At 46.8% G+C, this 17,520-nt stretch overlaps 1 protein-coding gene across 1 annotated transcript; it reads left to right on the forward strand.

Annotated features, from left to right (window-relative positions):
- Positions 1-705: 705 nt before the first annotated feature.
- On the forward strand, positions 706-17,488 carry LOC143012376 (zinc finger CCHC domain-containing protein 7-like). The gene is made up of 7 exons (XM_076165464.1): positions 706-781; positions 1,160-1,297; positions 1,390-1,560; positions 3,631-3,666; positions 15,082-15,177; positions 15,379-15,496; positions 15,662-17,488. Exons 1-7 carry the CDS (start codon positions 776-778, stop codon positions 16,252-16,254), a joined length of 1,158 nt encoding a protein of 385 aa, XP_076021579.1. The 5' UTR covers positions 706-775; the 3' UTR covers positions 16,255-17,488.
- The last annotated feature ends 32 nt before the right edge of the window (positions 17,489-17,520 follow it).

The following is a 17,520-nucleotide window of genomic DNA, read 5'->3' on the forward strand; positions in this document are numbered from 1 at the left end:
GAGCGAAGGAACGAGGACTGAGCAGAATAGCGATAAGGGGTTGGATAGAGAGAGTCAGAAGAGGGGGGGAAAGGAGAGTGTAATATTTGATTATGGCTCAAGGCTGTGTGTTTGTCCAAAGGCTAATGACTGTCAACCAGCTAATGGTGGGGGTCGATGCCTGGGTGTGTCTGCGTGTGTTTGTGAAAGCATGTGAGCAGGCGTGGGTCATCGGTATCGGCACGTACTTTGCGCTTAGTACACGTGTCTGTGTGGTTGTGTGTGTTTGTGTGTGTGTGTGTGTATGTTTTTGTTTTTTTACGTATTTGTGGATGTCAGTTACAGTTCCTCAGGTCTAAGGAGAATACAGCGCTCTCCCTCTGGGTGCTGTTAGTGCCACTCTCATACAGATGTGCTGTGCTGCCACTGTGTCAGTTTGACTGCGTGTGTGCGTGTGTGCGGGTGTGTGTGTGTGTGTGTGTGTGTCCCTTACAGGAAACTAAACTCTGTCCACAGGGATCAGGGTTCTTCAGTTACTCTCTCATCTAACATTACATCATACCACATTCTCTATTTACCAAATTGAAGGTTTTAATCTGGAATTGTTCTCATTGCCTTTTTAAATGAAATACAAGCAAAATAAATTGATTGATTGATTTTTCAATGAATTGGGGTGCGGTTGAGTTTTTGTATTGAGTGTAATTTTAGTGGCTCTTTCTGTGTTAACCCCCACCTCTCTTTCTTGCCAGATGTTGAAGAAGAGGAAGAGCAGAGCTGGGTGGTGTGTGACAAAGACATGGACGTAGGTTAACTTCATACACACACTCACATTCATCTTATGTGGCTTTTAATACAATGACATCAAAAGTTTCCCGTGTTAAAGATGCAGCTCTTGTCTGAAGATGCTGTTTATCAATGCACTTCTTCTTTATCAAGTGGGACCATCTGAGGTCATGAGGCAGATTTATCTATATGCAAATATGAACTAAAATACCCCCTCAGAGATAATACATGAATTTATAAATACTTCTCTGTCGGCTTTATTTATGGCAAGGTTTACCTTTATCTGTCTGCGTAAACAAATGTTCTGTTTGCAGATGTTTGTGTGACTCTCATTCTCACTCTGGCTTTACTCCACTTGACATATGGATGTGTGTGTGTGTGTGTGTGTGTGTTTCAGGCTCAGATCAGTAACAAAGACAAGGGTGTGAGGACGACAGTGCAGCGGTTGTCAAACAGATACTATACGGACAAGAACGTCCAGTGTCGAAACTGCAGCAAGAACGGCCATCTGTCTAAGAACTGCCCCGAGCCCAAAGTCAGCTCCACATTCACGTCTACAACATACACAACCACCAACTCAAGACTGGATTGTGTCTGACTCTGTGTTTGTGTGTGTTGTGTGTGCAGAAAGCGTCGCCCTGCTTCCTCTGCGGCACCCAGGGCCACCATGTTGCCGAGTGTCCCTACAGGCACTGCAACAACTGCGGCCTGCCGGGGCACATGAGCGACTCGTGCCTGGAGAGGGCGTACTGGCACAAACAGTGCCACCGCTGCGGCATGACGGGACATTTCTTTGACGTGAGTGTATGCTGCTGCAACGAGTGAAAGTGAAGTTTACAGGAAGGAACCTAGTGCACACTTAAAGTGAGGCCCCCCCCCAACCTCCTTACTCACTAATAGTGAGTGACCAGGGGTCAGCACACGCTGCTGTTCACATTAATTGATACACTTCAGCAATTACAGCTTAGTTATGTCCCTGCCATGCTGCATATTCCTGCTGTGTGTGTGTGTGTGTGTGTGTGTGTGTGTGTGTGTGTGTGTGTGTGTGTGTGTGTGTGTGTGTGTGTTTGCACTGAAGGGTGAATCTAATGACCATCAATGACAATTATCCCCCTGCAACGTTCATTACCCTGCCCATTTACACTAATGCCATAGAATGGAAACCCTGTGTGTATGTAGTGTATCCCCCGTCTCTCTCTCTCTCCCTCTCTCTCTCCCTCTCTCTCTCTCTCTCTCACACACTCTCGTTTGCTTGCTCTCTCTCTCTCTCTCTTTCTCGCTCTCTGTCAGTCAGTCATGTCCTGTGTTCTGTGTAATGGATGAGTAACCAGGTGAACACAAAAGGGAGAGGGGAGACCAGGACACACACATACACACACACAGCTCATTCTCTCTCTCTCTCTCACTCTCATTCTATGGCACACATTTCTTCCCAGCTCCCTCGTTTTTGCTTATTTTCATTTTGTTGTCAGTGCCAAACAAAGGTATTGTAATCACCCCCTTTCTCCTGGATTGCTTAACTTTTTTTTCTCTTAGACTCTTAAATGATGTGTGTGTGTGTGTGTGTGTGTGTGTGTGTGTTTGAGAGAGAGAGAGAGAGAGAGAGAGAGAGAGAGAGAGAGTCAGGTCTCTGTCCCCTGGGCCTTTCTGTGTCTCTCATTAAAGACAGACGGTTGACGGAGCGCGAGTGTGTCGCTCGCCTCGCCTGTCGCCCTCAACAACAACACACTACCCCGGCGGTCTAGAGGGAGAGAGAGAGAGCGGCGGGGGTGGGGGGGCAGATTGGGGGGGCTGGGGGGGACGAGATGAGAGGTGGAGGAAGATACAGCCAAGCAAACTCCGGGTATCAAAATTCATATTTGTCCATGTGTGTACAGTAAAATTATCTGCCGTTCTTTACATGCGGCTCTAAAGGTCAGGATTTGAATGAGCACTAAGAGGAAATGGACCTTTGAATGTCTTGCAAATTGCATCTCGTGCAATTTCCTGGAGAAGCTCTTTTTTTTTCTGTATCTAATAGAAAAGCTAAACATGCAGCCCTCTCGAATTATCCTCTCCTTCTCTCTCTCTCGCTCTCTCTCCCTCCCTCGTTCTCTCTCACTCAGTAGGTGTGTAAGTAGATAAATCTTGTTGCCCGCGGCGACTGCGGCATTTTCAATTTCCCAGTGGGAAGTGGCAGTGGTTGGGGAAGGATGTCACAACGCTTAAGGAACAGCGTGGCAAAGTCCCGGGGATAATGCTTTAGCCACACTGAGACAGACTGACTGACTGCTTCACTTACTAACTGTTAGACTGACTGGCTGGCTACAGAAGAGGAGGGACGCCCAGCTGAAATAGGCAGCAGGGCGAGGAAGGAGGAGGAAGAGATTGTGGCTTACGAGGGAGGGAGGCAGGCAAAGAGATGGTCTAACAAACTCTGTGTCCTGCTTTGGCTTCTCCTTCGTCTGCTCCTGCCTCTCTGTCTGTCCATCAGTGTCTCTTGCTGTCTTACTCACTCTCCTTCTCACTTTCTCTGTCTCACTCCCTGTCTTCTTCCCTTTGTCTCTTGTTTCTCTGGCCCTCACCTCCTGTGATAACAATCACTACTCCCAGCATTGCCCTTAATGGTTTCTCTCTCATTGTGTGTCTGCTCTTCCTCTATCGCACACTCGGAATTGAGACACACACACACTATCACAGATTGTGTCTTTTAAGAGATTTTCATTCCCCACTCTTTTCTCCTGTTCATTCTTTTTGTGGCCTAGTGAATGTGTGTGTGTGTGTGTGTGTGTGTGTGTGTGTGTGTGTGTGTGTGTGTGTGTGTGTGTGTGTGTGTTTGTGTTTGTTGACTTTGCGTTATAGCTCACAGTGTTTTCTCTCTCTCCTCAGGCTTGCCCAGAGATCTGGAGACAGTATCACAACACGGTGAGTGAGGTTTGACAAATACTACACAAGACTCCCAGCCCTCTGTACAGACGACTCCAACGTGGTTTATTTCTTTAGGGTTGTTTTCTTTTGCAGAATGAGTTGTTGTCTAAATAGCATGCACTACATTGAAAGAGGAAGCTGCATAAGACGTGCAAACACACACACACACACAGTCCCTACACAATGAGCACACAAGCTCTCAAACTGAATAAGCTCTCATGTGGAGCTACAATGAAACGTGGAGGCGTGGCCCCCATCTGGAAGGGAGAGAGCTCATATAGGGACTGGAAGGTTCACTGGTTTGAAAGGTTCCTGCTTGGTGCATTGCATGGCGTGTTTCTGCCATCGGTGTATGAGTGTGTGTGTGTTTGAATGGGTGTATGAGTGTGTGTATGAATGGGTGTATGAGTGTGTGTATGAATGGGTGTATGAGTCGTATTGTAAAGCACTTCAGATAAAAGTGCTAAGTAGAGACCGTTCACCCTTAATGATGGAAATATGATGGGTTAGGGTTAGCAGGGTTAAAACTATCGATAATGTCACTTCACTCTTAGTATTGAAATGGGATCGATTCCAAAGGACTATAACACTGTATTCGTCAAATAATCAAAAAAATTTAAATTATTTTCGGCTTTTGCAAACTATTCATACTACCTATAATAATGTGTAAGTTAATGTTATGAAAGGGTTAATGTGCTAACAGTTTAGGCAGAGTTATCTTTGCATTGACCTGATTGGAACCCATTGGAAAGATGAGCTCAGGAATATGACATCATAATGACATTATGATAGCAAAGTAAATGCAAAGTGGATAATCTTACAGATCTCCATATTGACTCATTAACACCTCTGTGTCGTAGAGAAATAAAGTTTGTAGAAATAAACTCAAACTCAAACTTTGACACACCCAGTGTCAAATTTAACCAAATCCCACTGGATGTGCTGGTTCTGCTCAGAGTCCCAATTAAAAAGTGCCCAAATGTAAAAAAGGCGATGGGCGGTGGAGGCGCAGACTAAGCCGACAGCACGCTCACACTGCTCCACACACACACACACACACACACACACACACACACAGCCAGAGACACCTCCTGAATCTGCCTCTGCACTATTAGAATAATTTAAATGTTATTGTCCAAAATATGTCATTAATTAATACTCCATTATATTGTGGAAGAATTAAAATGTTGCTGAGGTTTAATTAATGGAGTTGTAATTATTACACAATGATGATCCATGAGAGAGACACCCCGGAAAAAAATCAGACTTGAATAATAAATCTTGTCAGAGTTCATAGTGTGATCACTGCCCATTAACCCCCAAAACCCCAGGGCCATCGTGTGTTTGTAACACAGCGCATGACATCATTATAATCTGTGTGTGACCACTTGATCAACAAATAATCAATAAGAGACAAGCGACCCGTAGAAGAACACAGTATCAGAATTAAAGGGTGTGTGTGTGTGTGTGTGTGTGTGTGCGTGTGCGTGTGCGTGTGCGCGCCTGTGTGTGTCAAAGAGTTGAAAAGTGTGTGACAGTCGCGTGGGCCATATGTCAGTGTGCTTCTCCGAAATCTGAAAAGACAAATAGTTTTCTTGACTCCCTATTTGTGTGTGTGTATGTGTGTGTGTGTGTGAGCGTCTGAGTGATATAGACCTCAGCCTAAGAGAAAAGAGCAGCTTGTTTGTCAATTAAAAGACGTGATAAAGCATGAAATGGGCTGCCAACGCCACGCGGGACGAGAAGGAAGAGTGTGTTGTTTGCATATATCTTTGGTGTGCACTGTGTGTGTGTGTGTGTGTGTGTGTGTTGGGGGAGGTCTGTCTGTCTGTCACTCTCCTCTATGGAGATTAATTAGCAGGGGCTGTCTAATGAAAAGGCAGCATCGTTAGCGCTGGGGTAGCGCGGCAGGAGCAACGGTGGGAGGAAGAGGAGGGAGGAGGGAGCGGGACACTGAAGTTCCAGGGGAGAAGAAGACAGAGAGCGGAAGGCACAGGGAGTTCACACTGTGTTTGAGAGAGCGGGCGAGAAAGAGAGGGAGACAGAGAGACAGAGAGACAGAGAGAGAGAGAGAGAGGGAGAGATTTACTGTTGAGTTTAATTGTTGCTGGTGTGTTTGGCGAGGCCACGTTTCACTTACAACCACAGACACAATAAAAGAAACTGAGAGACTCTTCGGTTTCCTTTTGTGTGTTTCTGTGTGTGTGTGTGTGTGTGTGTGTGTGTGTGTGCATGCTTTAACGGGTGGTGGATTGTGACCCAGGTCTAATTGAAGTATTTAAGCCATTTAAGCACTGGGAACAGAAGGTCGTTACAGATCCAAACTGGCACGGGGGTTAGGGGCCTACACACACTTCTCACACACCACCACACCTACACACATGCATACACAGGGCTCCTTCTGTTTAAGACAGGCTCATTTTATTCATGATGCTGCTTATGACCCTGAACTCCCCTGTGTGTGTGCGTGTTTGTGCGTGCGCGTGTGTGTGTGTGTGTGTGTGTGCGTGTGCGTGTGCGGGGGTTCGCTTTGGGAGATGTGACTCTGTCACCTTCCGCTGGGCTCAGCCAGGTGTGAAAAGGCATTCTGTCAGACCTCCCTGCTACCGGGTCCATTTATCCTTTTTGTGTGTGTGTGTGTGTGTGTGTGTGTGTGTGTGTGTGTGTGTGTGTGTGTGTGTGTGTAAGTATGTTGATATGGAAGAATAAAAATGATAAGAGGTATGAAGGATTATAATGTGTACACTGCGTTGGTAAGACAGGCAGAACAACACGAGCTTTATTTATCTGTAAGGCAACCAAACTACAAATGAAGAGCAAGAATTGAAAAAGATTTAGTTTTCTATAAATGTCTTTATGGTGAAACAGTTGAACCTTCTGCCTTCCTTCCTCAGTGTTCCTGTTTGATTTGACACGTGTCGGTCACTGTCCTCTTTGACAGCTGGTAAACTTTTTCTGATCTTCCATCTGACTGACTGAGAGTAAAGTTACTGCACTTCAGTCAAACTGAGCTCCAAAATTCACTATTAACAAGATACTTATAGGCAGAATTTGTTGAAACATCTTCATCGATTTGCATCTCTTTTGAGGGGGGGATCTACGTGGACATGAGGAGAACATACAAGCAGCTGGAAAACTGCCACCGATCCCGTCGGCGGCCGAGGGGAATGGGGGCGTGGCTCTGGGATGGACAGGTGGAGCAGAGGACAGGGGAGGGATTGGGACGGATGGGAGGCCGGTGCTGCAGTGCAGGCCAGCAGAAGGACGCCATGCTGGAGTGGACTGGTTGACTGAGATATGCAGGCAGGGTGGCTGGCGTGTAGGTTGAATACAATGCAGTACAGAAAGGGAACTGGACGGCGTGTACACACACACACACACACACACAGGAGGGTGCTTATGGAGGTGGGAGCTGCTGAGCGTCTGAGGTGAATGAGGAGCGGAGGGGACGGCTGGTGGAGAGTTGTAGCTTCACCCATTGGCTCACCAGTGTGTGTGTGTGAGAGAGAGAGATGTCTGTGTGTCTACTGGGTCCGTTTATCTTCTGTGTGTGTGTGTGTGTGTGCGTGCGCGTGTGTGTGTGTCTCGTCTGCCTGCACCTGGCCATCGACTAACAAACTCCTCCAAACCACACAGTACACACCACTAACCACGCGGGTATTTACTGAGAAAGTAAGAGACATTAACCAACACACATGGAGCCACACACACTCACACACACACTTCTACAAATATATATATACAGCAGTAAATGCAGTGAAAAGCTCTACACAATGTTTTGAGCTTATGTGACTCAAAAAGGCTTGAAGACATTTTTACATTGTTGTGTAAAAATGTCAAACCTAGAACCTCACAATGATGCATGAGGATGAGCCACACACACACACACACACACACACACACACACACACATAGAATCAATGCAGATACCCGTTTTCTCGTGATTGTTGAATATTTGTTGAAAACAGTCGGAGAGAGAAAGAGAGCGAGCGAGAGAGAGAGAGAGAGAGCGGTGCCAAAATCTGATGTTAACTCCAAATGTTATTATAAATCCACTGTGGCTGCACTGGAACTATCTGAGCTTGATGCCATATTGTTTATTTTAGGATTAGAATTCCAGTCAGAGGAGCAGTGTGAAACCCAAACCCAAACGCTTGGCTAGGTTACAGCCCCCCGCAACCCAGCGCAGGATAAGCAGCCAGAGAGGACGCAGGGTGGAAAGAATGCGTAGAAGAAGAAGAAGGCCAAATAACCAAAAAACACACTTTGTTACGTTTCAGATGTTTTTTTTGTGTGTTTTTGGTGATGAATTTAATAGTGGCAAAGTATTCATCAAAATAGGGAAATGTGAGTCCAGCAGTGGAGGACAGACGGAGGAGGAGGAAGGAGTGAGAGCTGCAGCGACCTGCTGTCTGTAAACACACTGAATTAATGCGTGTAAGGATCATGCATAAATGTGTGCACGCATGCATACACACATGCATCACTGGGACCCCCCCCCTCCCTCCTGTTAGATATTGCCGGGACCCCTTTGTGCCAGCTCCACAGCGCCGCCCCCTGGCCTCAGCTGGAAGCGCCGGCTGCCTTCCTTCCTTCCCCAGTCATGCGTAGCCAGAATATTTGTAGTGAGGAATTTGCTTTTTTTAACGTAGGTTAGTCTGAGGCGGGGTGATGTCATAATCAATAACCTTGTGCCAGATTCAGCGCCGTGTCCTCCTCCTCCTGGTCAGCATGGTGGCATGGGGGAGCGAGGAGAGGCTGGGGGACATGAGACTCTAAAGTGGGTGCATGTGTAGGGAGGAGAAGAGGGCGAGTGTATTAAATAGGGAGGAGAGAGAGTGAGTGTGAGCGCTGAGCAGACTGATTGGTGCAGGTATATCTGTGTGTGAGCATTGATTGGCCTCTCTTTAGATAGTAGCAGTGACACCTGTATGTGTGTTTATTGATCCTCCCCTCTCTGCCCACGGAAGCGCGCGTGTGTGTGTGTGTGTGTGTGTGTGTGTGTGTGTGTCTATCGAGCGGATTCTCTCCTCAGGGTGGTATCAGTGTGTGTATCGATCTCTTCCCTGGAGATAGGCGCTATAGGTGTGTGTGTGTGTGTATTAGTGTGTGTGTGTGAGATGTTGTCATGTGAGCTCCTCTCCTTAAACTCTATTTGCTGTCCCCCTGTCTCCCTCTCTGCTCTCCTTCCATTCAACTTCTTCCTCCTTTCTGTCTCACTTTCTCTTTTTCTGCTCAAGATTCAATCTCTTTTTTATCCTGGGGTCAGGAATATTCTCCCATTATATCCTGTTCTTTCCCTAAAGACAGGATATAATGGAGGACATCTCTCTCTCTCTCTCTCTCAAGTGAATACATTTGTCCTCTATACTCAGCACATCATTTTAATTGAATAGATCGTGTTGTAATAGTCATTTCAGTAGTGAAATCCTTTGTTTGTGTCTTCCACAATCAGTCAGAGCTTAAATTGAGCTTTAATCAGCCCTGATATTAACCCTTACTCTACTGTAATATGTCACCGTAACAAACCTTTGCTCATTTATGCAGAAGCTGTGAAAGCTGATGATCAGTGAAGTTCAGTCAAATGTAGAAACAGCTATAAGTCACTTCACTTTTTAGTCTCCTTTATTGTTGCACTTTGAGTCTTTGCTTCATTTCCTGAAATCCTGACCAGCTCTATTTTTAGAGTTAAACCGACGCATCTGTGTGACTTCTTTATACCGATCCTGTTTGATCCAATAGTGTAAATATTGTGTGTGTGTGTGTGTGTGTGTGTGTGTGTGTGTCAGTGATTCAGCGTGTCTCATTAAGGCCGAGCTGAATCTAAAATCACAATTCAGGTTTGAATGCATGGAAATTATATCAAGAGAATAAATTAGAAGAAGACCAAAGATTTTAATAGACCGGATGTGAGATGTGATCAAATTCTAAAATGTAGCTTCGGAAGTAAACATGACGTGTGTGTGTGTCTGGTACATTTTGTTCCTTCATTGTCTCCAGGGTAACAACAGCTACATAAGCCGCGGTTGCAGCGCTCGAGTTGTACGCACAGCCGGCTTTATATTTAAATATAAAAGAATACAGTTCTTTAAATGAAGGGTATGACATCACACACCAAACTGTACCAGGCCAAGTTTAAAGTCTAAATGTCGTTTCCCCCGCAGAGTCAATTTAGACCGGAGCCGTCTGCTTTCAACAAGTTTTAATACACTTTAATAACGGTGACAAACGTGTTTCATTGTGTTTCCTCACAGTCTAATGTCAGACATGTAAGTAAAACCCTGTGTGAGGAGTTAGTCTGACCGTCTCAGTGAGCTCTGTGGACTTAGAGCGCCATGCTGTGGACAGGAAATGACACTGCAGGGGGGGAATGGAGGAGATTCAGGTCTGTCTGATAGTGGAGTGTTTGTGTGTGTGTGTGTGTGTCCACTTTCTGTTCTCTGCATTATTGTGCCGGCATAAAAAAGGATTTTAGTTCATATATTTAAGAAGTCGCCTCTTCATCCATGTTGTAAGCATCGTCACATAAATGTATATAATTGATTTGTGTAAAAACCCAGCGACAAGAACAATAAAAGCCAAAATGAACTAAAACCACATTGTATAGATTCAAAGATATATACATAAACAATGTTACACAGTGTGGAGTACATCTGTGAAAGAGAAAGAAGTGCAAAGTGCTCGTCTGTCAGAGTGAGGCTCTAATATCAACGTGAGGATTAAAGCCAGCCAGGTTTTTGTGGGATTAAGAGAGAAAGGAGTTCTTCATGTCTCCGCCCACCCTCACTTACGATCACATTCATACTTTTATTTCTTCCAATAGTAACAATGAACGGCGTCCTTCAGCCTTTTGTTCTTTCTGCTGAACACGAGCGATGCGTTTTGGAGTTTTGACCTTTTAGTCCTCTTCCAGTTCTTTCCTTCCCCGCCGCCCGTCGTTCTTATTCTCTCTCCCCCGCCGGAGAATGTGTCCAATTCAGACGGCACAGAAAAAAAGAACCCTTTTAAATCCACGTCCATTCAACTGGGCTGTGTTTTTTTTTTGCTGTCTCATCATTGTACAGCGCCGGGCCGCACAGTGTTCTCACCTCTGCCGTGTCAAAAGGCTCCCGGCTCTATTTTACAGCCGACTGAAACACTGACAGCTCAGCAGGGAGCACACGCTTCGGAAAGGAAATGGGTTCTTCTTCTTCTTCTTTTACCGACCCAGGGCGAATGAGAGCATTGTACTGTTATCCTAATTACTTATAGGAGGGAGAAGTGTGGTGACTAAAAGGCCGTGTGTACCAGACGTGCGTTCTGTTGTTGTGTTCTCACGTCTGTCTGAAAATACAGAGAAACGTCCACTGATCAGACCTTTATTGTGTTTATTCTTTACATTCACTGCTGGATGTACAGCACATACAGAACTATAGGCATGTAGAAACACACACACAAACACGCACGCACAACACACACACACACACACACACACACACACACACACACACACACACACACACACACACACACACACACACACACGTAAGCACAGTGTTATCAGAGGTCTTGCAGGCTTTGCAGTGCTCTGTCCCTCTACGCTTAGCTGGATGGCGTCGATGGCATTGTGTGTATCCTGGAGTGTGTTTTCTGCGTGTGTGTGTGTGTGTGTGTGTGTGTGTGGGCGGTTGGCTGAGGTGTAGAATTGGGGTTTAACATCCTGACCGGGGCCACGAGCGACCGGCTCCATCTGTATGCAGTTTATTCCGTCCACATGCGTCCCCTCTGTCCTAACTGGGACAGAACCGAGCCTCTGAGCCGAGCGGGCCGAGCGGCGAGCGGACGCTGAACGGGCCGGAGTGAGATTTGAATAGATTATCTTGTATCCTCTGTTCCTCCGTCCACGCCGTGACCGGATTACCTCCACTCACTACTGTGACACGGAGGTTTCTCCAGCCCACCGTCGCTCGCCCCCGCATCACATTATTGTCACATTCCAGGAGCTCTCTCTCTCTCTCTCTCTCTCTCTCTCTCTCTCTCTCTCTCTCTCTCTCTCTCTCTCTCTCTCTCTCTCTCTCTCTCTCTCTCTCTCTCTCTCTCTCTTCTCTCTCTCTCTCTCTCTCTCTCTCTCTCTCTCTCTCTCTCTCTCTCTCTCTCTCTCTCTCTCTCTCTCTCTCCAAATAGAAAATCAAGTCTCCGCCTGATTGTTTTCACACTGATTGAGTGAGAGATACTGAGAGATAGGAAGAACCTGGGGGGAGTGACGGCGTGTGTGCGAGTACGAGTCCTGCCCGGGCGCAGGCTGAGGGATCTGGTCTGAGTCTTTGTGAAGTGGCAGACACAAAGGGGGCAGGAAGCACATCTGGGTAATTTTGGAGGTGGCCGACCTCCTCCGCCATAGCTGACACCTCCCCGCACACACACCTTCACCTCAGGAGTCTTATCATGAATGTGTGTGTGTGTGTGTGTGTGTGTGTGTGTGTGTCTGCTCATTCTGTTTGAGGATCATTCATTTGTCATGTTTACATCGAGCATAAAGTGAAGAAGCTCCCACATGAGAGGAAAGAGAACGAGCCGTTTCACCTAAAGCTACTATAAATGGCGTGTGCTGTTATTAACACGGCTTGTTCCCTTCATATGTACACACTGACAGCATACACACACACACGCACCTCAGGGATGTGTTTGTTTTAGTGCGAGCACAGCGGTCTGGTGTTGTGTTACGAGGCTGTTTCCTATGATAAAAGCATGCAGAGTGTTTCCCCCTGTGGGCGCAGTAACATATGCAAACCTCTCCCCACCGCTGCAATGACATATGTAAAACGCCGCCGCCGCCGCCGCTGGCCCCAGCCCCCACGCTCCCACCTGGGCCCACCCCCTCTCCACACACACACACAGACACAACACACCACACACACAGGCCTGTTTGCTCCCCGGATTGCGTTTGATAACTCTTAGTAGTGTGTGTGTGTGTGTGTGTGTGTGTGTGTGTGTGTGTGTGTGTGTGTGTGTGTGTGTGTGTGTGTGTGTGTGTGTGTGTTCCTTCAGATTGTAGTCTGTAACAGTCTGAGCTTTGTGTTGGCCGAAGGATTAACACGGCTTTGCCAACAGCAGCTAAGGCAAGGAGCAGAGGAGAGCGGGGCTTAGGAGAGACAGTGAATGTATGGGGACAACTGTGGGAAAACATGGTTGTGTGTGTTAGTGTGCGTGTTTGCGTGTGTGTGTGTTTGAAATCGTGTCTGTGTGCATGCGTGAGAGGCCACGGATGACTGGTTGTCTGTGGCCACACAGCGAAGCCCTTAGGACCCTCTCACCCCCCCCCACACACACACACACACACACACACACACACACACTCTCTCTCTCTCTCTCTATAAACCCACCAGTCCTCTTTCCAGCTTCAGTCATCTGTTTTTGTCTGACTGGCAAAGTGTGTGTGAGCAGCTCCAGAAGCTCTTCATGTCCGTATCGCCCTCACATCGGCCTCACACCGCACACACACACACCAGGCCGCCTGGAGGCATCGTGCAGTCAGCAGCTAAGCTACAGCTGATCACACACACATGTGCTTGTCGACATCAACCCTCAAAATAGGAGTAGGAGAAGCAAAGATGTAAAGCTTGAGCGCCCTAGCAACAACTCTTGGACGCATGTCAACACTGTGACTGACGCCCAGACCTCAAAGACTGATGTCAGACTGATGAAATAGGAAACGCAGCTAGAAATCACAGAAATGCAGACCTGGGCCATGACCTCGGGACGTTAGACCTATATTCCCAGTTTTAAAGCAAAAGCTGAACCCAGTGAGTGCTGACGGGCTCTGTGAAAGACGGGAGCGTTCATTATAAACCTTAAGTAAGAATCCAAACCCCTGAGAGAAAAAAAGGAAAGAGACTGAACTGCTATTTCCCTCAGGTCTGCACTCCCTTAGCTATTTAGATGCCTCTGATAGGAGCTGCGTGATGAAAACAGAGAGGGGGAATGAGAGAGGGATGAAGGCTCATCCAGTTAATTAATATTGTATGAGGCAGACAAGCTCTCACGCACACACACACACACACACACACACATTCACTCCAGGTTTCAGACTGCTATCCCAGGTTGATGGGAGAAGAGGAGGGGATTTCATTTCTTCTTTTTTTCTCTCTTGGTGTCATTCATGCTTCCTATGTGCTGGATCGGAGTGTAGTGAGATAACATGAGCCCAAGGTCAGAGAGAGAGAGGGAGAGCGAGAGAGGGAGAGGGAGGGAGAGAGACCTACAGCCAATTTACATGAGAGATGAATGGGAAGAGTAGGAAGGGTGGAGGTGGGGGTGAGACGGGGACTCTGATCTCCTTAGGGTGCGTGTGAGTGTGTGTGTGTGTGCGTGTGCGTGTGTGTGAGAGAGGTCTGTGATCTCCTGGCCTTTGTGATGGAGATGGGCCCTGCCGGCCTGACCCGATAATGACGCGACGCTCTAATAGCATTCATCCTTTCTGCCGCAAAACTACTCAAGCGGAAAAGAGAGAGGGAGAGAGGGAGGGGAGAAAACAAGTGTGAGGGGTCGATGTGGGGATGGAGGGGGTGTGTGCGGAGGAGAGGAGAGGGGACGCGGGAGCGAGGGAGAGGAGAAGAAAAGGGAGAGGAGGTTAGCTGAGCTATGTTTAAGAAATGACGCGCCGCACAAATGATTTGTAATCTTGGAATCAGGGGTGAGGGGCGGGGGGGGGGGCCTTAGATGAGACATTAGAGGTGTGTAGGTGTGTGTGTGCAGCTTTGTGCGTGTGCATGTCTCCAAGTGAAAGTGTGTGTTTGTGTAAAAGAATTACATTAGGTGTGTGTGTGACATTAGCAGTAAATGCACTATGCCTGTGTCTCCTCGCTCGCTCTGTCTTGCTCGCTCTCTCTCTCCCTCTCTCCCCCCCCCCTCTCTCTCTCTCCCTCTTTATCAGTGTATATTTGCTGGGGGCGCTGGAGCGTGGAAGGCTTTCAGAACGCCGGCCCATAGGGGACGGGACCCCGTGTCCAACACACACACACACACACACACACACACACACACACACACACACACACACAATCATTCACTTACTTATCATACAGGGTCATTACAGGCCTCTAACTGTAGCCGGAGTAATCGCTGCTTTCTATCATCGCTCATATTCACCACACAATACACACACACCCGTATCAATAGGAAGCATGGGAATGATGGGGGAGAAGAGGGGAGAGCTGCAATGTTACACTGCTCTTCTTTACCCACTGTGTTTAAAAGGACATGGGGGGGACATTTCTCACATTGGTAAGATTATTCCTGTATTCTAATAAGCTTTGAATGCTCTCTCTCTCTCTCCCTCTCCCTCTCCCTCTCTCTCCCTCTCCCTCTCCCTCTCCCTCTCCCTCTCTCTCGCTCTCTCTCTCTCTCTCTCTCTCCCTCCCTCTCTACTCTCAGACGAAGCTGGGGCCTCCTCGTTGGCAGGAAGTGGGCGAGTCGGACCAAACACCTGCTCAGTGTTACAACTGCTCCAGGAATGGACACTTTGGCCATGTGAGTCTCTTTCTCTCTCTCACTCCTTCACTCACTCACTCACTCACTCACTCACTCACAAACTCACTCACTAAACAAACTGTGCCATGAGTTTCCAGCATTGCCAGTTGACTTCAAGCGAGCTTTGACATGTGACGCTGTGTAATGAAGTTTGTTTGCGTGTCAGCTTTGTCTTCACGTGTTTGTGTTCTTTCCCCTCAGTCGTGCAGTCAGAAGAGGATGTTTAATGGAACCTATCCCAGCACCCCGTTCATCAACCATTACGACACTATGGAGGACATCAAGCGCAGACAGCACAGGCTAAAGTTCAAGGTTAAAGGTAGGTCACATATACATACACACACACACACAGGAAACATGCAATGCAGGCGTCACTCCTGTGTTGTGTATTTTGTATCATAAATTACAAGGTAAAGATGTAAACAGAGCAGGTTTGAAAGCGTTTCATGTCTTTTTGACACATCTCCTTTGTTACTCCTCCCAGATTTGAAGGAGAATGGCTTATTCCCAAATAGCTCTCAGGCCGCTGTCACACCAGGACCAGCGAAGAAGAAACGGAAGGTCAACGACCGACCGAACCATCACTCTCCTCACACCCCCAACCACAACAAAGCCGGCCCGAGCCACATCATATTCAGAGACGACGACTCCACTCCAAAAATGCCCAAAGGGAATAAGGCCAAATGGCACAAACAGGAAAGCCACGGTTCAGCGAAACCATGGAAACCCAAGAGACCCGTGCCCACCAAGAAGGACCGGCCGCCGCAGGCAAAACTAGTCATGGACGAAGCAGCGGACTTTCCCAGAGGTAGGGCCAAAGCAGGGAACACGCTCCTGAACAAGAAGCGGAAGATGAAGGGCAACCCTCCAAAGCAGCGCGGAGAAGTGGGAGGCGGCAACAAACGGGGATGTGTGTTTGGTCCGGGGAAAGGGCCGGCACGGGTCCTACCTTCAGATCAGAAGAAGAGGAAGGGGAAGAGAAATCGAAACCAAAAGCCAGGACAAAAAGCTGCCGCGGAGAAGTACCCCACAGACGAGAACCTGTTTACCATCAAGCAGAGGAGACGCAAGAGTTAGCATTCATGTGTGCAGTGTGTGCGTGTGTGTGTGTATTTGGGTGTTAGTGTGGATGAACAAATGTATCTGCGTTCATGTACGCTGTACGGCTCCAAACTGTCTTTCTGTAGTGCCATCCTGTGGTCACCGTTGGAACTACAGCTTACTCCTACTGCCTGGACGGTTTGGGAGTCAAATGATGTCTGTAACAATCTAACATTTCAGAGTTACATCACTGTTCATCCTTTAAGAGAAAGCAAACTCTGTACATACGCCAATCAGCAATGTTTACAATAGATTATTTAAAATATGACAGTGAAAATAATTGTGTTATTGTCATTTTATTCTGCCATCTCCCGCTGTGACACTAGCTCCTGCACAGGTCATGTTTGAGACGATTCCCCAGTGCCTCCGCTCTGAACTCAGATCTCATTTTGAAATGACTGCTGCTTTGTTTTCTTTTGGAACCAGATGGTTGTGATTTTTAGTCTCACTTAATGAATTTGTCTAAATATATCTAAATAAATGAACATGAATACCTCTGTCACTAATGCTTGATACAGTTATAAAGATTGTAACCACATTGGTTTTCATCTGATATTGATATCTATCAATAATATGCATCCTGGACAGTATTAACTTTTAAACATCCATTTGCCTTATTGTTATAGCTGTCAGTTTTTGGAGAAGCTCTATTCTTTAACATGAATATGAGTAACCTTAGTCCTACCTAAGAATGATGAAAATCCGATCAGCATTAAGGTTATAACATCTGTGATTCAGGGAGCAAAACCAATTACATCCAGTGTGGGATTCATTTCATCAACTGGTCTCACAAGTTTGTTGAATAGCTTTTAACTTTTGCATCCTCTCCTGTATAATTTATGTAGGTATGTTCACATTACACGCTCTTCTGTATGATTCTTGTAGAATAGATGATGTATTAAAAATCCTATGGTTCCAGCCACTCCATGGCCTATTCTTTCACACAGATCTTGAAGGGGTGGCAAAGATTTTCATCTTCAGGTGTATTATTACTGTTTTGATTGATTTTAAAGCAGTGACGAACAGTGATGACACTGATAAGTTCAATCAAAAATGGCAACCATTTACTTCACTCATCACCAGGCTATACCAGACCAATGACTGGAAACCCGAGCACCAAAAAGTTTCTTTATTCGAGGCAGACCAGGATGTGGTGTGTGAATGTGGGGTTGTGTGATTGTTGGTGTGGGGGGTGGGTTGGGTCTTTGGGTGGGATTTCTTCCCGTTTAGTTTTACTTCGCT

The sequence above is a fragment of the Genypterus blacodes genome, unplaced genomic scaffold (assembly GCF_046128005.1).
Source record: "Genypterus blacodes isolate CSIRO-AG114 ecotype Tasmania unplaced genomic scaffold, CSIRO-AGI_Gbla_v1 ptg000145l_1, whole genome shotgun sequence".
NCBI lineage: Eukaryota > Metazoa > Chordata > Actinopteri > Ophidiiformes > Ophidiidae > Genypterus > Genypterus blacodes.

Coding starts and splice junctions, on each gene's coding strand:
- LOC143012376 (XM_076165464.1), top strand. Junction 1,298..1,389: donor AGAACTGCCCCGAGCCCAAA/GTCAGCTCCACA, acceptor TTGTGTGTGCAG/AAAGCGTCGCCCTGCTTCCT. Junction 1,561..3,630: donor TGACGGGACATTTCTTTGAC/GTGAGTGTATGC, acceptor CTCTCTCCTCAG/GCTTGCCCAGAGATCTGGAG.